The sequence below is a fragment of the Callorhinus ursinus genome, unplaced genomic scaffold, assembly GCF_003265705.2.
Source record: "Callorhinus ursinus isolate GAN/ISIS: 27379988/994484 unplaced genomic scaffold, GSC_fseal_2.0 scaffold8, whole genome shotgun sequence".
Taxonomy (NCBI): Eukaryota; Metazoa; Chordata; class Mammalia; order Carnivora; family Otariidae; genus Callorhinus; species Callorhinus ursinus.
This window is the reverse complement of record NW_027397070.1, coordinates 61,585,028-61,606,228: the sequence shown is the minus strand read 5'-3', so window position 1 is coordinate 61,606,228 and position 21,201 is coordinate 61,585,028. Positions and strand designations below refer to the sequence as shown.

The window sequence follows — 21,201 nt, the reverse complement described above, 5'->3', positions numbered from 1 at the left end:
GATAGAGTCTTTGTGTGTATTGGTAGCAGTGTTGGAATAAAATTCTGTAATGCAGTGTTGGGGATGGGGAGAGGTATTTTTTATGTTTATAGTACTCGGGGATAATTCCCTGGCTAAGACAGGTGCTTAAATGCAGGATAGTTCTAAGCTGGTATTATTAAGTTATATGCCAGTGTCTTAACTCAATTGAAAAAATTAATTTATAAAAAATAATATTCACTGATGTACAAATTCAGTAATTCATATGGAAAACCTTTAGATGGTACAAATGGAGTATCCTTTGCACCTCTTTTGATTGGCCTCTTTTCCAAAAACAGTCTTTTTTTTTTTTTTAAAGATTTTATTTACTTCTTTGAAAGAGGAGAGAGAGCAAGAGTGAGCGAGACACACAAGCAGTGGGAAGGGTAGAGGGAGAGGGACAAGCAGACTCCCTGCTGAGCAGGGAGCCTGATGCAGGGCTCGATCCCAGTCATGACCTGAGCTGAAGGCAGACGCTTAACCGACTGAGCCACCCAGGCGCCCCTAAAGGCAGTTACCAGTTTCTTGTATGTCCATCCTTCCAGACTACACTTATGTATGTATGATTATATAAATAACTTTATTTTTTTTTAAAGATTTTATTTATTTATTTATTTGAGAGAGAGAGAGAATGAGAGACAGAGAGCACGAGAGGGAAGAGGGTCAGAGGGAGAAGCAGACTTCCTGCTGAGCAGGGAGCCCGATGTGGGACTTGATCCTGGGACTCCAGGATCATGACCCGAGCCGAAGGCAGTCGCTCAACCAACTGAGCCACCCAGGCGCCCTATATAAATAACTTTAAAAAAATACAACTGTTAGCATACTATACATACTATTCATATATACCTTAACATATTTTCAGTATCCTTCCACATTAGCATATACGCAGTGTTTCTCAAAGGGATGTTATCAGCATGGAAATTTCTTAGTTTTATGCACTGTTGTATGCATTGTGGGATCCTTGCCCCCACCCTTTCTATCTACTAAAAGCCAGTGTCTCCTACTCTTTTTTAATTCTTATATTACCTATATTTTCTCTGCTCTTTTCTGCTCCCTTTGCATTCTGCTCCTTTCCCTAACTCTCCTAGGTGTACTTCGTAGTTTGCAGATCTCTGCGCATATCTGATAGATCTGTAACTTTGCCATGATATTTTTGGATTCTGTAGCCAGGCCTGATAGCTGTTGCTCCTTTCTTTGATGTTAAGTAATCCTTCATAACTTGTCCTTTAATTTTCTCTGTTACGGGTCTGCTCACTGCTTAAGAATGCCAAATGTACCTGCAAGGCCGTGCATGTTCTTAACATCTACCTGAGAAGAAACTTGTGATTCTCCTGATTGAACATATAACTATTTTTTTAAGTTAAATTCAATTAGCCAACATAGTACGTCATTAGTTTCAGATGTAAAGTTCAGTAATTTATCAGTTGCATATAACACCCAGTGCCTGTCACATCACATGCCCTCCTTAATGCCCATCACCCAGTTACCCCATCCCCCCACCCATGTCCCCTCGCACATATAACTTTATTTATTTATTTATTTTTAAAGATTTTATTTATTTATTTGACAGAGAGAGACAAGCGAGAGCAGTAATACAAGCAGGGGGAGTGGGAGAGGGAGAAGCAGGCTTCCCGCTGAGCAGGGAGCCCGATGTGGGACTCGATCCTAGGACCCTGGGATCATGACCTGAGCTGAAGGCAGACACTTAACGACTGAGCCACCCAGGCGCCCAGCACATATAATAACTTTAGAAAGGCATAAGAGAATGCTGTTTTCATCAACTGTAGTTCAGAATAAACTTTTCAATTGGAATTAAAATGAGAATCGTGAGGCAGATGTTCTAGTTTTCACTGGTCTGTTTGTAAGGTATGTATAGTCTCTTTATTTGTAGAAATTTAAGATTCTTATTTGCTTTAAAGTAGATTCCATAGAAGTTTGATATTTCTCTGTCAGTGAAAGAAGGCTTTAAACTCTTGTATCACAAACATCACAATCAGAGGTTGCAACAGTGTCGGAGCGTAGAGAACTGTCCCACTTCTGGAGTTTGGAGTAAAAGCATTAAATACCAGTAGAACAGAACATAAAATATAGTTTAAAAATCATATATAGTTAGATAGATCTTTAAGACTGTTAAGAGTTGAGAGAGGGGAACCTAGTCTCTGCTCAGGTTGGTTGGCAAAGGAAGGAAGGAGTCTACTTTCTTGGGTCAAAGAAAAGTTTCATGTGCTGACAGGAGCCAGTAATAAGGGAAATTCCTTTAATAAGGGAAAAGAAGCCTTTTGTTTTCTAATTAGAGAGCGAATGAATGTTGATTTTTATAGATGTTTATTTAGTTTATGGTTGTTGGTGACTGGACATTAGGGAACGGAAGTGCAGAGAGACGGGAGAATCGGAAGATTTTGAAGAGTGTGTGTGGGGCAAGAGAAGCAGCAGACAGAAGGGAAGCAGCGGTGGGAGTGGGATCAGGAAGGCTCCCAAATGGGAAAGTTTTTAAATAAAGAAGCTGGAGCTGGATGAACTTGAACAGTCATTCCATCTTGTCTTGGTGTTACAGAAATGTTTTTCTTGAAGCTACACATAAAATTGCACATGAGTGAAGGCTGTAATTTGTTGAATTTTTATTTATTATTTAGTTTAAAGATTTTATTTATTTATTTGACAGAGAGAGAGACAGCGAGAGAGGGAACACGAGCAGGGGGAGTGGGAGAGAGAGAAGCAGGCTTCCCGCCAAGCAGGGAGCCCAACATGGGGCTCGATCCCAGGACTCTGGGATCACGACCCAAGCCAAAGGCAGACGCTTAACAACTGAGCCACCCAGGCGCCCCGATTTGTTGAATGTTATGTATTGTTACGGAGGTCTTATTCAGTAATGTTTCCGACACAGGCATCTGAGAATAGATTCCCAAGTTTTGTGTGTGTGTGTATATATATATATATATATTTTTTTTAATCTTTTAGTGTCTTCTTCCAGTTGACAGTATATGTTGTTTTTCCCCCTTTTTATTATTTAAGGAAGAGCTTCAGCTATCACTTTTAAAATTGAACAGTGAGTATGAAGTAATTAAAAGTACAGCTGCGAGAGAGATGGATTTAAAGTCAACATTACATGACTTAAGACTGACTTTGGAGGCAAAGGAGCAGGAACTTAATCAGAGTCTCACTGAGAAGGAAATACTTGTAGCTGAGTTAGAGGAATTGGACAGACAGAACCAAGAAGCTACAAAGGTAACACAATGTGAAAACCAGAGCTCTTCTCAGTACACTGAACACTGGAGTAACAAGTGAAAGTGATGGGTGTGATTTACAACGTGATTCAATTAATATTTTTGCTTCATTGATAATCTAATCATAGAGGTTGACAAACTTTTTCTGTAAAGGGTTAGATAGTAAATATTTTTTGGCTCTGCAGGCCATATAGTGGTCTCAGTTGTACTCAGCTCCGCTCTTGTGACATGTAAACTATGAGCGTGGCTGTAGCCCAGTAAGACTTGATCTACAAAAACAGGTGGCTGGCCGGGTTTGGCTCATGGGCTGTATGACTCCTACCCCAGTATTGAAGAGTTGGAAATGAGCAACATATGTCATGTACCTTCTCTGGTTTTAAGTTCTAGTCTCTAAATAATGAAATTGATTTGCTCTAAGATGTTAGTAATTTTGTTGGGTTTAAATGATGGGACTTAAAAAAAAAATATTTGAGAGAGAGAGAGAGAGTGTGTGTGGGCGTGTACATGAGCAGGGCAAGGGACAGAGGGAGGAAGAGCCTCAAGCCGACTGTGCATTGAGCATGGAGACTGACGTGGGCCTCGATCCCATGACCCTGAGATCATGACCTGAGCCAAAACTCAAGAGTCAGAGGCTTAACCAACTGCGCCACCCAGGTGCTCCTAAATGTTGGGATTTTTTTAAAAAATATTGTTTTAAGAAGGATTAGAAGTATCTGAGGATTATTCTTCTATTATTTATGACATTTTGCAGAATTTTTGTTAGGTACTAAAATGAGAGAATGTCTTAAAGTTACCATGCAAATTATTTTTCTTTCAGCACATGATTCTGATAAAAGATCAGCTATCAAAACAACAAAATGAGGGAGACAGCATCATTAGTAAACTGAGAAAAGATCTAAATGATGAAAACAGGAGAGTCCATCAACTTGAAGATGATAAAATTAACATGACTACAGAGCTAGATGTGCAGAAAGAGAAGTTAGTTCAAAGTGAACTCGTCCTAAATGATTTGCATTTAGCCAAGCAGAAGCTTGAGGAAAAAGTAGAAGCTTTAGTAGATCAGCTAAATAAATCACAAAAAAGTAATTTAAACATGCAGAAGGAGAACTGTGGACTTAAGGAACATATTAAACAAAATGAGGAAGAGCTTTCTAGAATCAGGGATGAGTTAACTCAGTCTCTAAATTGCAACTCTGGCAGTGATTTTAAGGATGATTTACTCAAAGAAAGGGAAGCCGAAGTCAGAAATTTAAAGCAAACTCTTTTAGAAATAGAAAAGCTCAATGACAGTTTAAACAAAGTTGCTTTTGATCTCAAAATGGAAAATGAAAAGTTGGTTTTAGCATGTGAGGATGTAAGACATCAGTTGGAAGAATCCATTGCTGGTAGCAATCAGATTTCTCTGGAAAGAAACACTATTGTGGAGGCTCTAAAAATGGAAAAAGGACAGTTAGAAGCAGAATTGAGTCGGGCTGAACAGAGGCTGTTGGAAGAAGCCAGTAAGTACGAGCAGACGATTAAAGAATTGTCAAAGGCACGTGATTTGAGCACCTCTGCTTTACAGCTGGAACAGCAGCGTTTAATGAAACTCAGTCAAGAGAAAGACTTTGAAATAGCAGAACTCAAAAAGAACATTGAACAAATGAATACTCATCATCAAGAAACCAAGGAAATTTTGTCCTCTAGTTTAAAAGAGCAGAAGCACTTAACACAACTTATAAGTGAGAAGGAAATTTTTATTGAAAAACTTAAAGAAAGAAGTTCAGAGCTTCAGGAGGAATTAGATAAATATACCGAGGCCTTAAGAAAAAATGAAAGTTTGAAGCAAACCATGGAGGAAAAAGACAGAAGTCTTGGGTCCATGAAAGAAGAAAACAATCATCTAAAAGAAGAACTGGAACGGCTCCGGGAGCAGCAGAGTCGAGCTGCACCTGTGGTGGAGCCTAAACCCCTTGACAGTGTTACTGAGCTGGAGTCTGAGGTGTTGCAACTGAATATTATAAAGGGGAATCTTGAGGAGGAAATAAAACATCATCAGAAGATTATTGAAGATCAAAACCAGAGTAAAATGCAGCTGCTTCAGTCTTTAGAGGAACAGAAGAAGGAAATGGATGAGTTTAAGTGCCAGCATGAGCAGATGAATGTCACCCACACCCGACTCTTCTTAGAGAAAGATGAAGAGATTAAGAATTTGCAAAAAACAGTTGAACAAATCAAAACCCAGTTGCGTGAAGAAAGACAGGGCGTTCAAACGGAGAATTGTGAGATCTTTCAAGAAACGAAAGTACAGAGCCTTAACATAGAAAATGGCAGTGAAAAACATGATTTATCTAAAGCCGAAACTGAGAGATTAGTAAAAGGAATAAAAGAACGAGAATTGGAGATTAAACTTCTGAATGAAAAGAATATATCTTTAACGAAACAGATTGATCAGCTGTCCAAAGATGAGGTTGGTAAACTCACTCAGATCATCCAGCAGAAAGACTTGGAGATACAAGCTCTTCACGCTAGAATTTCTTCAGCTTCCTACTCCCAGGATGTTGTCTACCTTCAGCAGCAGCTGCAGGCCTACGCTATGGAGAGAGAACAGGTATTAGCTGTTTTGAGTGAGAAGACTAGGGAGAATAGCCACCTGAAAACGGAATACCACAAAATGATGGATATCATTGCTGCCAAAGAGGCAGCTCTTGTGAAGCTGCAAGATGAAAATAAAAAATTATCCGCTAGATCTGAAGGTGGTGGCCAAGATATGTTTAGAGAAACTGTTCAGAATTTATCACGTATCATTCGAGAAAAAGACATTGAGATAGATGCATTAAGTCAGAAATGCCAGACCTTATTGACGGTTTTACAAACATCCAGCACTGGGAATGAGGTTGGAGGTGTTAACAGCAATCAGTTTGAGGAGCTTCTACAGGAACGCGACAAATTAAAACAACAAGTGAAGAAGATGGAAGAGTGGAAACAGCAGGTGATGACCACGGTCCAGAATATGCAGCACGAGTCCGCCCAGCTTCAGGAGGAACTCCATCAGCTTCAGGCACAAGTTTTGGTTGACAGTGATAATAATTCTAAATTACAAGTGGACTACACTGGCCTGATCCAAAGTTATGAGCAGAATGAAACCAAACTCAAAAGTTTTGGGCAGGAGCTAGCACAGGTTCAGCACAGCATAGGGCAGCTGTGCAGTACCAAAGATCTTCTTTTAGGAAAACTTGATATTATTTCACCTCAACTCTCCTCCGGATCATCGCCTCCTTCCCAGCCAGCAGAGTCTCTTGGAACAGTTAAGCCCGATACATCGAGCGAGTCTTCTAAACAGGAGCTGGAAGAGCTAAGAAAGTCACTGCAGGAAAAAGATGCAACAATTAAAACGCTCCAGGAAAACAATCACAGGTTGTCTGATTCGATTGCTGCCACCTCAGAGCTAGAAAGAAAAGAACAGGAACAGACGGATTCAGAAATTAAGCAGCTAAAGGAGAAACAAGATGTCCTACAAAAGTCACTTAAGGAGAAAGACCTCTTAATCAAAGCCAAAAGTGATCAGTTGCTTTCTTTAAATGAAAATTTCACCAACAAAGTGAATGAAAATGAACTTTTGAGGCAGGCAGTAACCAACCTGAAGGAGCGGATATTAATTTTAGAAATGGACATTTGCAAACTAAAAGAAGAAAATGAAAAAATAGTAGAAACAACCAGGGAAAAGGAAACGGAGTATCAAGCATTACAGGAGACTAATACAAAGTTTTCCATGATGCTTCGAGAAAAAGAGTTTGAGTGCCATTCAATGAAGGAAAAGGCTCTCGCGTTTGAGCAGCTACTGAAAGAAAAAGAGCAGGTATGTTGGGGATGGAATTTTATAGAGGAAAATTGGGGTGGAGAAATTTTCCAATGGGTTGATTACTTTATAGATAATTATGTTTGAACGGGAATGTGAAGTTCGTTCAGAAATATTCATTTCAGGGTTTTATGAAATTTTCCTCAAAGGTACCTGGAGGTTTCGCCCCTAAATTACTAGATCTTTCCAAACATTTTTAGCAACAGGTTAATTTAAATAGGAAATAAGACTTTAGTAGTCTTGTTGACTACTAAAGTGTTGAAGTGTTGAAATGACTTCCCTGTCTTTTCTTTGCCAGTGACTTGTACTTTCTGAGGAACAGTTGTGCAGGCCTGATGAATGAACGCACACACATAACTCTCTCTCATACTCTTTTGATTGATTTTGGGATCTGTGAACGCTTTGTTGTATAGGGTAAATTTGAAGAGATTGTGTCTTTTGAATTAAAACCTTTTTTTAAAAAGATTTTATTTTATTTGAGAGTGAGAGAATTCTTTTAACAACTTTTCTAATAACTTTGTCTTCCAGAATAGTTTATTTGAAAAGTTGAAAAGATAATAGAGTTCCCATATGCCTCACACCCAGTTTCCCTTGTTTATTAACATCTTAGATTACTATGCTATACTTGTAACAATGAATTCACGAATATTGATATATTACTGTTAACTGAAGTTCCTACTTTTTTAAAATTCCTTAATTTTTTTTTTTTTTTTTACCAAAAAAATTACCAAATGTCTTTTTTCTGTTCAGGATGGCATCCAGGATAACACATTATATTTAGTTGTCATGTCTCCTTAGGCTTCTCTAGACAGTTTCTCAGACTCTGTTTTTGATGATCTTGTTACGGTTACCTGTATCTCAAAATTAATTATTTAATGAAGAAACTGGGTCTTTTTAAATGTGTTTTTCTTAAAGCTAAAGTTATTTCTTTCCAAAAGGGCAAGACTGGGGAGTTAAATCAGCTTTTAAATGCAGTTAAATCAATGCAGGAGAAGACAGTTAAGTTTCAACAGGAGAGAGACCAGGTCATGTTGGCCCTGAAACAGAAACAAATGGAAAACAGTGCTTTACAGAATGAGGTATGCTTTTACTTTAAAGAAATTGATTCAAACAATAGGCTTACTAATTGTTAAGAAAGCTAGAATGAATTAGTAAAATTAATTTGTCTCTTGGGTGATTTTTTCTCAGTATTCCTCTGATGTGTTATACTGTAGGATCTTGACCTCCCAGAGTATATATTTTATACACACACACACACACACACACACACACCCCCCATGGCATATCTTGGTTATAAAAAAAATTTCCCATTGATGCAATCACTGTAGAAAACAGTATGCGGGTTCCTCAAAAAATTAAACACAGAAATACCATATAATCCAGCAGTCCATTACTGTTTACCCTCCAAAAATGAAAACATAGTTCAGAAAGATACATGCATCCTTATTTTTACTGAACTAAGGGAAGCCACCTAAGCGTCCCTTGATAGATGAATGAATAAAGAAGTGGTGTATAAATGGAATATTACTCATCCATAAAAAGGAATGAGATCTTGCTATTTGCAACAACATGGATGGACCTGGAGGGTGTATTATGCTAAGTGAAATAAGTCGGAAAAAGGAAAATACAGTGTGGTTTCACTTATGTAGAATCTAAAAAAACAGTGAAACAGAGACAGAATCATAAACATGGGGAACAAACTGGTGGTTGCTAGCGGGGAGGGGTTTAGGGAAGATGGGCAAAATAGGTCAAGGGGATTAAGAGGTAAAAATTTCTAGTTATAAATAAGTCACAGGGCTGAAAAATAAATCATAATGAATATAGTCAATATTGTAATAACGTATGATGACATGATAACTGCGCTGACCGTGGTGAGCAGAGCGTAACATGTAGAATTGTTGAATCACTATGTTGTATACTTGAAACTAGTATAATATTGTCAAATATACTTCAGTTTAAAAAAAATTTCTCACCCATAACGTATGAAAAAGTGAGATTTTTACTGAAAAAGTGGTCTGTCACAAAGAGCCTTGTACTTGGTACAATTCCATTTTTCATTACAGCCACAGGGCATGAGCTCTTACAAAATAAAACTTCCAGATGAAAAGTTGGTTTTTGGAAACCTTTTTCCTAATATAAATACATCTTACAATATGAGTAATTAGTATATAATTAATATACTTCAGTAATGGGCAAAAGATTTGATAACAAAGTGGCTTGTAGAGGGGAAAGGGGAGCATTTTATAGAAGAAAAATAAAGAGGTGTCCTCTGCCTAGGTTCAACATTTACGTGACAAAGAATTACGCTTAAACCAGGAGCTAGAGAGATTGCGTAACCATCTTTTAGAATCAGAGGATTCTTACACCCGCGAAGCTTTGGCTGCAGAAGATAGAGAGGCCAAACTGAGAAAGAAAGTCACAGTATTGGAGGAAAAGCTAGTTTCATCTTCCAATGCAATGGAAAATGCAAGGTAACTTTTCCCTGTTTTTAGCACTCACATTAGTTGAACACTTCTTGAGTGTCAGAATCAGTAAGCATTTTTCCTGGCTTACCTCATTTTACTCTTATGAAATTCATTATCTCCAAATGACAGATGAAGATACTGAGGGTAAAGAAGTTTAGTAAGCTGCCCAAGGTCAGACGCAGAGTATGTGTGTGAGTTTCACATTTGGGTCTGTAACTCTTGACCAGATGTGGCATTCAAACATCTCTCTCTGAACCTGTCTTTTCTTTTTTCCTTTTTTAAAAAATAATTTTATTTATTTATTTTTTATCATAAGTGTACTAGCTCTCTCTGAATCTTAACTACCACCCTAGATAATTGCCTCTCATTGTTTTAAGAGTTTAGACTTAAATTCTGATTTTCTTTTTTTTTTTTTCCTGACGGATTTTAATTGACTTTGTCATGCTCCCAGAGAACTAATTTGACATATGTGGTTTTATTCGTGGTCAAATGATCTAAGGTTGAATAAAGTTTGGGTATTAGAAGGGAGAGAGTAAAGGAAGTAGCAAGGTAGGGGTGCCTGGGTGGCTCAGTCGGTAAGCGTCTGCCTTTGGCTCAGGTCATGATCCCAGCGTCCTGGGATCGAGCCCTGCATCGGGCTCCCTGCTCCGCGGGAAGCCTGCTTCTCCCTCTCCCGCTCCCCCTGCTTGTGTTCCTGCTCTCGCTGTCTCTCTGTCAAATAAATAAATAAAATCTTAAAAAAAAAAAAAAAAAAGGAAGTAGCCTAGTGAAGACCTAAGTCAGTATGAATTAGCTCTTGGTTTGTTGGAACTTTTGAATTGCTAGGTCCCTGCTTCTATATTTTTATTTTATTTTTACTAGAGTACCAGTTTATTATAAAAGGCCTTAACTCAGGGAACAGCAGATGGAGAGATAGGTAGGGGCAAGGCATGGGGTAGGGGTGCAGAGCTTCCAGCTCCCTCCCAGCAGGCAGCCCTCTCCACATCTCCCAGTGCTCATCAGCCTGGAAGCTTTCTAAACCCTCTCCTTGTGAGGTTTTATGGAGGCTTCATTACGGAGGCATGATTGATTCCCTGCTTATATATTTTAAAATTTTATTTCTCTCAATAAAATGTATTTTCTTGGGGTGCCAGGGTCCTGGGATTGAGCTCCACCTCAGGCTCCCTGCTCAGCAGGGAGCCTGCTTCTCCCTCACCCTCTGCTGCTCTCCCTGCTTGTGCTCTCTCTCTCTCAAATAAATTTAAAAAAAACTTTTAAAAATAATGTATTTTCTTTTTTTCCCTTTTTATTATAAAAACCTATTTTGCACTTCAGGAAAATTACATAAACCAAAAAGAACATAAAGTCACAGTCCCATCCAGAGATAATCCTTTTTTGGTGCCTTTGCATGCTTCTTATATATGTATGTATATATTACATATATATATTTTTTAAGTGGGCCCCAAAGTGGGGTTTGAACTCACGACTCTGAGATCAAGACCTGAACTGAGATCAAGAGTTGGTTGCTCAACTGACTGAGCCACCCAAGTGCCCCATATTATATGTGTTTTTAAAAGCAAAATTAAGGTCATACTGTTGATACTGTTTTGTAATCTGCTTCCATACTTAATGAGTATCAGCACATGTTAAGCCATGTTTTTGCATTATCATTTTATGGCTACATAGCATACCATTATTTGGATTTTCCTTAACTACTTTAATCCAGTCATTTAATATTGGACATTTAGAAGTGTTTCAGCTTTTCAGAATTACTAAGAATGCTGTCATGATATCCCAAGATAGATATTTTTGGGTTGATGACAAATTATTTTCTTAGCTTCGGTTTTCAGAAATGGCAGGTCTGGTTCAAAGGGCATTTTTAAAACTTTTGAGATGTATTGCCAAATAATCTTCCAGAAATATCATGTCCATTTATATTTCCATTAGTGGTATGTACATCTTTTTGTTTTTCACTGTGTATGATGCTGAGGGAGATATAAGGACATAGTAGATATTACCTCTGCAAAGAGATTATAGGCCAGTGGAGACTGTATTTCTGAGGTGCACTCCCAGTGCTTTGCAGGGAATATTATTGTACCTTCAGTCTCATAAAGAAAACTTGTTTAAAATGATAATTAAAACGAGTGATCATTTGTGTGTGTGTTTCACATTGACAGAAATGCCAGAACTTTCTCAGGCAATAAAATTAGATAATCTTTCCTTCAAATTTTTGGGTCCTTATTTTCTCTAATTAAAATAGTGTCTGGGCTATCTGCACCCTCATTAGCCTTATTTCGCGCTATACATCCAGCCAAACTGTCTTACTCAGTCCTTTAGCTAGAGATACTGTTTTCCTATTTCCTCTGCTTTTCTTTTCTTTTTAAGATTTATTTATTTATTAGGTAGAGGGAGAGAGAGCATGTGAGGGCGCATGCGTGAGCAGGGTTGGGGGGCAGGGGGAGAAAATCTACAGCATACTCCCCACAGAGCCCAATGTGGGACTTGCTCTCACGACCCTGACTGAGATCATGACCTGAGCCGAAATCAAGAGGTAGATGCTTAACTGACTGAATCACCGAGGCACCCCATCTTCTACATTTCATTTCATATTCTTTTGCCTAGAGTAGGCCTGATTCCTAACAGTTTTTCTATTAGTCCCACCTTCTTCAAATAGCATATCCTTTGTAAAGAATGCTTTAGTTAGCATCCCATTCCTCAGTTTCAAAACCAAACCCCGGTGTGATGTTTTTCTTTTGAACCTGCATAATGCTTTGTTTGAATCTGGTAGCACACTTCCATTTTACTTTAGGGTACAAAAGTAATTGTTGACCCATCTTATATCTTCTCCCATCCAGTGAAATATAAGGTCACTGGGAGTGGGCATTGATGTTTGTTTGTTTGTTTATTCATTCATTCATTCATTCATAAGATTTTATTCATTTATTTGACAGAGTGAGCACAAGCAGGGTGAGTGGCAGGCAGAGGGAAAGGGAGAAGCAGGCTCCCTGTGGAGCAGGGAGCCCAACATGGGGCTCAATCCCAACCTGAGCCAAAGGCAGACGCTTAACCAACTGTGCCACCCAGGCGTCCCAAATGTTCAGTAATACTTTTGAATGAGTGACTCAGATCTACAAACCAGATTACAGTGTTTTGAACCCTTTATTAACTGTAGTAATACCTGGTGTTAACTTCTTGAGTGACCTCATAGCCCATTTCATCCTTGTAGCCACCCGTTCAGGGACATGCTAACCAGCAAGGTTGCATAAAATCCAGTGATATTTGAGGGCAGAGTTGTCTCCTGATTGTCAATTTACTGCTCTTCCCACAAGAGGGTGCTATTGGGTAAAGTTTCCTCAAAGTGCGCAGTGCTTAATGGGCTTTTTAATGGATGGCTCCTGAATAAGAATTTATTAACTGGATATTAAAAACTCAGGAAAGGCTATTGCAGTATCTTATTTGTAATCATTATACATTAAGGAAGTACATCAGTGACACAAACCTGGATAAATAAATCTCTAAGGGATTTCTGATTTATTATTTGGGGCAGATATAGGGGTTATTGTATTTAAAGAGAAAGAAAGATGATAGTGAAAGATAATTAATAATTAGAGCATTTTGTCAATGGGATAGCCTTTGGAAAGTTGTGAGTTCACCATAGTTGCAAGTGTCAAAAGCGAAGAAGGTTTCAGAATCCATTGCTTATTGGGTTGGAAGCTGGACAAAATGACTTCCAAGGTCCTTGCAATTTACAATTTTATGATAAATTACATCTTAGAGTTTTAGCCTGGAAACATGAATGTTGCAGACTGTTTGTAAATTTTTATTATACTTATGTCTCTTGTTTAGTTCAACTTTTAATCTTTAAAATGACTGCCATTTGTTCAAAGTCACTTTCACGGGAAGAATGAACTAACAAAACAGGGAGAACAAAGTTTCTTTGAAATCTAACTTGAATTTAATGCAATGAAATGTAAGGAAGGTCAAATTCATGGAGACAGAAGGTAGAATGGTGGTTGCTGGGGGAAGGGGGAGTTACTGCTTAATGGATGTGGAGCTTCCCCTTGGGAGGATGAAGTTCTGGAGATGGATGGTGGTGATGGTTGCACAACATTGTGAATGTTATGTATGTATTTCCACACACACACACACACACACACACACACACACACACACAAAAGTAGGGAAGTGGTTTTATCTTGTTAAAGTAATAGAAACACTTTGACTTTTATTCTTTTTCTTTTTGGGGGGTGGGGGGACAGAGAGACTCTTAAGCAGGCTCCACGCTTAGCATGGAGCCTGACGCAGGGCTCAGTCTTACAACCCTGCGATCATGACCTGAGCTCAAATCAGAAGTCAGACGCTTAACCAACTGAGCCACCCAGGCACCCCTGACTTTTATTCTTTTTGTTGGAAGCCATCAGGCCAGTTTGCAGGTAGAGTCACTGCAGGAGCAACTGAATATGGTCTCCAAGCAAAGGGATGAAACCACACTGCAGCTTTCTGTCTCTCGGGAACAAGTAAAGCAGTATGCTCTATCACTCTCCAACCTCCAGATGGTACTAGAGCATTTCCAGCAAGGTGAGTTGTATGGTCAGTCTTTCAGTGAAGAAAAATTATTGTAGTTATTGGGAATTCTGGCCTATTTTGGTGCTATTTTGAAATAGGCACAGGGAAATCTTTGAAAGGTTACCCACTTGTAGGAGGGAAAGATAAGTTGCCATCAACAAGTTAATGTAGACTCCTTTTACAGTTAAGACTAGAGAATGTGGTATATAGGAATTATTAAAGATACGTTTTAGTATCATATTATGACCAGTGAAGGTGAGAGTTGGGGAAGGTTAATAAGGATGACATAGGAAGGATGATCACGTGATAAAAGGGGACCATGTAGAAGCAATACTTAGGTTTTGAGATACTGGTCAGAGGTTAAATCTACTTCAGAGAGTTAATCATCAGTAATTACTGTCCTTTGAAATATTGATTGACTTGTTCTTAGCTGTTCATATACCTTGAGGCAACTACATTTTCTAGTCCAGGTGGAAAATATTTTTCTGGAGACACAGACACAATGACCAGAGAGCAGGTATTACTCTGATGACCAAGTATGCTTTTTCACATCTACCTCCCACCTCACATGTACCTCCTTTAGATCATTCCTTTTACCCATCTGTCTGTTTATTCATACATTCAGTAGTGATTGGCAGTGAACTAACTGCTAGTAGGGTGCAAGTGATTGGGGGATATGAGGGTGATGAAGTAATAGGGGTTTTAATTTTTGTGCCTAAGCAAAACTTTGAATGTGTACATATCTCAGTCTTCAGGCTTACTCATGGTTGAAATCTTGAATTTTAAAATAAGAATTCTCAAGGTCCATTGTATGTAATACATACTAGAATGGACAGATGTACAAAGTAGTATGTCTGTAGGGAAGGTTTTACCAAAGATGAAATATTTGATTGGAGTTCTGAAGGGAGGGAAGAGTTTGCATGATGAACAAGGTAGAGAAGGTTTTAGGCAGAGGAAACTTAATTTCTTTAATTCCAGCTCACATGATCTAAGGCATATATAATTTTCTTGTTGAGAGACTTGAACTGTTTCTGTTGAATTCTTAAAATTTCAAGTGGAATAAAATTCTAATTTTATCACACAGTTGCAGAATACTAATGTAACTTTTATTTTCTCTTTAGAGGAAAAAGCTATGTATTCTGCTGAACTAGAAAAGTACAAACAGCTTGTAGCTGAATGGAAGAAAAAGGCAGAGAATCTGGAAGGAAAACTGATGTCATTACAGGTTGGTTGAAATAATTTTCTCTTACAAATATTATTATTCATGAACAATTACTTGTAGAATCTTTATCTTGAAATAATTTCCTAAACAGTTAGTTTTAGTAAGTACTGTTTGGTTACTTGTTACCCTATGCTGGGATGTAATGGTGAACAAGATATTCAGGACTTTCCCCATGTGGCTTATAGTTTAGACACAACAAATATGAGATGATGGGAAATTTTAATTCTTTAGCACAGATGAGTATTTCAGGGGCCACTAAAAAAATTAATTTACACTTGTAACTTTATAATTTTCTCTTTTCAACAAGATATATTGAGCACTCTATTTCACATGGATTAAAATAAAGTATATTATTCTTTAGATCTTTTTCTTTTGCAGCATAATTCTTTAAAATATCTTTCTTTCTTACAGTTCACGTGTAGAAAAATTATATATAAAATATAAATAAAATGAATCCCCATGAAGAGATGTGACTTGCTTTTAGAATTTAGGATGAACTTTTCTAAGTTTAAGTAGACTTTGTCGACACCTGATGGAAAGTAATACAATTTGTTTACCTGTCATTAGTGGTGAATATACTGTTCAGCCTTGTTAATATTTCTAATAAAGGAAGACATATTTCCTTTAAAGTTTTGAAATTTTTATTAAATACTGAGTGGCTGTAAAACAGTATATAGATAATACATATAAAATAAAAGAAGAGCAGTAGAGCAGGTACCCTCGTACTTGCCTGCCCATTATAAGAACAGTGTCATCTTTGGAAGTCCTGGCATACCATCCATTTCTCATCTGGTTTTTTTTTTTTTATATATTTTATTTTGGGGGGTGCGGGGGTGGAGGTAAAGGGAGGGAGAGGGAGAGGGAGTGAGATAATCACGAGCAGGGGGCAGGGGCAGAGGGAGAAGCAGATTCCCCACTGAGCAGAGAACCCCATGCTGGCCTCAGGCCCAGGACCTGGGATCATGACCTGAGCCGAAGGCAGACACTTAACTGATTGAGCCACCTAGGCGCCCTCTCATCCCCTTCTTACCACTTCATAGAGAACCACGAGTCCAGAATGTATTTATGCACCCCGTTTTTTCTTTATGGTTTTATCACATATATTTGCATCTCCAAATGATACAGTGTATGGTTTTGCATAATTTTGAACTCTGTGTAAATGGAATTTTGAAATGGATGTAAATTCAGTAATTCTCCTGAAACTTGCTTTTTTCACTTAGTTACTATGTTCATGAGTTTTAGCTGTGTTACTGTGTGTTATGTGTGCATGGCTTATTATTTTCACTGCTGTATTTATTGCATGAATGTATAATTTATCCATTTTACTGATAATAGACCTTGCTATCATCTGCTATACAAACGGTGTGGTTCTGAACTTCCTTGTTTACATCTCCTGGTACACACGTACGAGCGTTTCCTCCAGACATGTATCTTGATCGGAATTGCTGAGTCCTGAGATATATATGGGCAGTTTCAACTTTATATGATGATGGCAAGTTGTTTTATGGCGGTAGTCCTAATGTCTCCTAACAGTGGTGCATAAGAGTTCTTGGTCTGCATCCTTGGCAATACTTGGCATTTTAGAATTTTTAAAGTTTTTGCCAGTGTAGTGGGTAGGGCTGTCTTCTTATGGTTTTAATTTGCATTTGTCTGACTGCTAACAAGAGCAAGCATCTTTTAATATGTTCATTGACCATTTATGCTTACTTTCTGGTCTGCTCATTAATATGTTTAAAAAAATATTTTATCCAATACTTTTAGTTGTTTCTAATGGGTCCAGAGTATGTCGTCTGCCACATTATTAGAATAGAAGTGCAGATCTTCTTTTTAAACTAGCTTTATTTTTAATGTAAAATGTGACATATACTTAGAAAACAAATCAGAAGAAACCAAGAGGGAATTAGTAAAAATAAAAGCTGAAATTGGTGAAATAAAACCCAAGCAAATGGTAGAAAGAATAATTAAGTCTAAATCTTAATTTTAGAAAAAGTCTTAGTGTAGTTTTCAGATTTAATAATTTCTTTTTTTTTTAAGATTTTATATATTGATTTGATAGAGAAAGAACACAAGTAGGCAGAGCAAGAGGGAGAAGCAGACTCTTTGCTGAGCAGAGAGCCCAATGTGGGACTTGATCCCAGAACCCTGGGATCATGACCTGAGCCAAAGGCAGACGCTTAACCGACTGAGCCACCCAGGAGCCCGTGAGATTTAATAATTTCTTAAATAGAAATGCTGTGAGATTAAAAAAAATTACTTGAAGATTTATTTAAATTTCCTTTATACTAAATTTAGTTTTGTGGAATTTGGAATATTAAATTTTTATTTAAAGTTTTTTGTTTCAGTCCCTCTGTGTATCAGTTAGGGTTCAACCTGAGGAGCAGAACCAGCGGGGAGGGGGTGTTGTGAGTACGCACACACAGACACACACACACATATTGATATGCCATATAGAGATAGACATCTATGAGATTTATTATAAGGAATTGGCAGTGCGATTTTGGGAGTTGGTAGTCAAAATGGGAAGATCCCATCACAGGCATGGGCCAGAGTTGTTCTCCACAGATGGTCAAGAAAGAAAATCACAAGCAGGACATACGACTCTGTGGGAGGGGCTGAGGTTGCAGTTGGGCAGAAATTTTTTCTCTTTTTGGGGAAGGCTCATCCGTGCTTTCAAGGACTTTTAACTAGCTCAGTCAGGCCCACTCTGATTATTCATGTCTTCCTTAAATTCAGCCAATTAGGGGCTTTGATTACATTTGCAAAATACCTTCACAGCAACATCTAGATTATGGTTGATTGAATAACTGGGGACTATAGCCTATCTAAGATGACACATCAAAAAAACGGTCACTTTGATTCAAGATGGTAAAATTTGACCTAAAATTTACATGGGTGAATACTCTAGAATAGCCAAGAAAACTGTGTGAAAGAACAACAGTTAGGAGCGACTTCCTACTAAATATCAAAGTAGAGCCATTAATCAATAGCATATTGACTAGATTAGTCAAACAGAAGGAGAATCCAGAAATAGAGCCTAGGATATATTTGAGAATTTAAAATGAAACCCTAAACTAATTTCAATTTAATGGGAAAAGGATAGATTATCTAATAAATGATGTTGCCACAGCTGGCTATCTATATGGGAGAAAATAAGATTGGATCCCTATATTATACCATGTGTAAAAATAAATTCCAATTGTATTAAAGCTCAGATTCTCACCTGGGAGTGGTGCTGGAAATCTGGGGCTGTTTTTGCTCATTACAGTGACTGGATCTATTGGGCAGGGGCCAGGAATGCCAGAATCACTCCCATTGAGAAACACTATTTGAAAGATGTAAATGCTCAAAACAAAACAAAAACCTTGCCAGAAAATCTGGAAGAGTACATGTAGAGCCTAGGGGCAGAACCTAACCAAGACTAAAGGAAGAACCTAACCAAGACTAAAACTCAAGAAGCTGTGAAAGCAGAGGAAGACGTATTTAACCGTATACAATGTTTAAATACTTTTACGTGGCAAAAGGTATCATGCAGTCAGTAGACAAATGGCAGATCTGGCAAATAATACTTGTAGCGCTGGTGACAAGGTACGCTCAGAAACAGACGAGAAGGCTCAAGAGAAACATGGACAAGGTATGCAAATAAGTTTTCACAGAAAAGCAGCTCTAGCTGTCCTGTAAACATGGAAAAATGCTCAAATTCACTAGCAGTTAGGGAAATAAAAATTAAAATAATCAAGTAGTAATGAAATGTCATTTTATACTCATCAGACTTGCAAAAATTAAAAAGAATTTTTGTTGTATTTCTTCACTTTTTGTGTCTGCCTTTTGTAGTGTTTATGCTCTTATTGTCACTTTTTAAAACTTTTGTCACCATATTGTCTTTTAGTGGCATCCTCTTTTTGATTTAGTTCTGAGGGAGACAGTATTGTGCTGTGAAGTATGGGCTCTGTCTTTGATAGTCAGTGTGTGAACTTGCCCAAGGTCACAGAAGCAGAGCTTCGTCAGCTGAACAGAAGAGGATCGATTGACTGGCTTCCAGCTCTGTAGTTTGTGAAATAGTTTTTGCATGCTGCTTTTTAATGAACTTCTCTTCCTCAGGAGCGTTTCGATGAAGCAAATGCTGCATTGGATTCAGCATCAAGACTTACAGAACAGTTAGATTTAAAGGAAGAACAAATTGAAGAACTTAAAAAACAAAGTATGTGTTTCTTTCTTTTCCATTTTTTTTCCCCTACAACACTAGTGTTGAATCAGATGTAGTCTTTTCCCGGGCATCCATGTAGTTGAGTGAGCCCAGCTTCCACTGGGTGGGACTTCCATTTCCATCTCCCGTGACCAGCTTGCTTCAATTTTAACATGGTCCTAGTGAAACCAGAGTCGAAAGTTGGCCCTGGTTGGCCAGTTAAGTTTCCTGCATATGGAGGCAGTCCAGTTGTGTTGGTTGTCACCCTACTGACCATCATTGGGAAGTGATTTTACTGACCCGACTTTTTATGGCTAGGACTTCTCTCTGCTCATTCTGTGTTCATCCAGGGGATGTAGTAGGACAATATTCTCAAGAAAAAGAGTAACTTCTTGTGGAATGAATGAGTATAACTAGCTTTTTATGATTATAGATGGTGCTTTACGTATAGGCACTCATTATGTGATTGTGTGATGCTGGTAAGATATAAGCCTAACCAATTCCCTAAGGTGAGTCCTATGCTTAGCATTATCAGTTGGGCCTCAAGTAATCAGGTGGTTCAGAATGCTTTGTTGAATCTAACAGCTGACTAAGATTGCATGTCTCTGTTTAATCTCTGATTTAAAGGTCCCTGGAAGTTGAGCTATTCTAGAGCTGTATTCAGTAGGTAATGATTTAAGGTGATCATGGAACCTAGAAATGTACCACCTTTGGGTATCTGGGTTGGGCACAGTAAGTGCCAAGGTCCGTAATTAAGGAATTAAGAAGTGCTACTTAACATAAAATAGAAATTAGAAATAGGCAAAATTAGGAGATGGCATAGCAGAGATGCTGTCAGATGACAGAAACAGTGACTTGGACAGTAAGGAGGCAAACAAGCAGGAACCCCTGACGCATGGGTACCAACGGATGATCCAGAGGAAGTTGTCCTGAATCTTAACAGCGGAGAGCAGACGAGAGATTTTCAGGACTACAAAAAACAATAAGCTACGTCGTGTGAGGTAGGTGTCCTCAAGATAGTTTGATTCTGAGCAAATCACTGCCCTTACTTTGTCAGACTTGGCCAGCCTTGGAACTCTAAATCTCGTAGGAGGCCAGAAATGGGCAGCAAGGAAACAATTACATATTGAGTATCATGGGCATTTTATGTAACATATACTGCATTATATTTAGTCTTCTTTTATTTACTCTTCACAAGCATTTCTAGAATAGGTGATATGAGTTTCATTTTATAAGTCAAGGAAACTGAGATTTGAGCTCTGATCTTCTTACCCTTGACCAAAGCTCATGATGTTTCCATGTTACTTTATTTTGTCCTGTCAGGAAAATGGTTATTTATAGTCTGACTTGTATTTTGTTCTGTGTATCCCCATCTCCTTTAAAGATAGGGCAGCATCCTTTATATTGTGCCCTAAATGTTGATATGGTTGCCCTTATGGGGAGGCAGTATTTATTGGGAAAATGCCAGAGCAACTATAGCATTATCCGCAGACATGGCCAACCCAGAGAAGATGCACTGGTTACTCAAGAATTAGCCAGAGAATTGATAGCTTAGGGTAGCATTGCACTAATGGAAGTGAACAGTATTCTGAGCCAGCTCATTGGTCCTGTGACACCACGATGCTCTGTGGCATGCTGCTATATAATGTTTAAGGCCACATCCCTTTTTAGATATCTACCTGAGTAATTTCCAGTAGATGATGCTA

General features: G+C 38.2%; 1 protein-coding gene across 4 annotated transcripts in view; it reads left to right on the top strand.

Annotated features, from left to right (window-relative positions):
- Nucleotides 1–21,201, top strand: part of TRIP11 (thyroid hormone receptor interactor 11) — a 62,078-nt gene that overhangs the window by 24,939 nt on the left and 15,938 nt on the right. For 3 of the 4 annotated variants that reach the window (XM_073895750.1, XM_073895749.1, XM_073895751.1), the window contains 7 exons: nt 3,031–3,243; nt 4,060–7,080; nt 8,019–8,159; nt 9,358–9,551; nt 13,939–14,102; nt 15,212–15,315; nt 19,411–19,510. In XM_073895750.1, coding sequence (XP_073751851.1) covers nt 3,031–3,243; nt 4,060–7,080; nt 8,019–8,159; nt 9,358–9,551; nt 13,939–14,102; nt 15,212–15,315; nt 19,411–19,510 — 3,937 coding nt within the window. Of the gene's footprint in view, nt 1–3,030; nt 3,244–4,059; nt 7,081–8,018; nt 8,160–9,357; nt 9,552–13,938; nt 14,103–15,211; nt 15,316–19,410; nt 19,511–21,201 lie in introns of those variants that run through there. The other variant, XR_012379132.1, reaches the window with a different exon arrangement.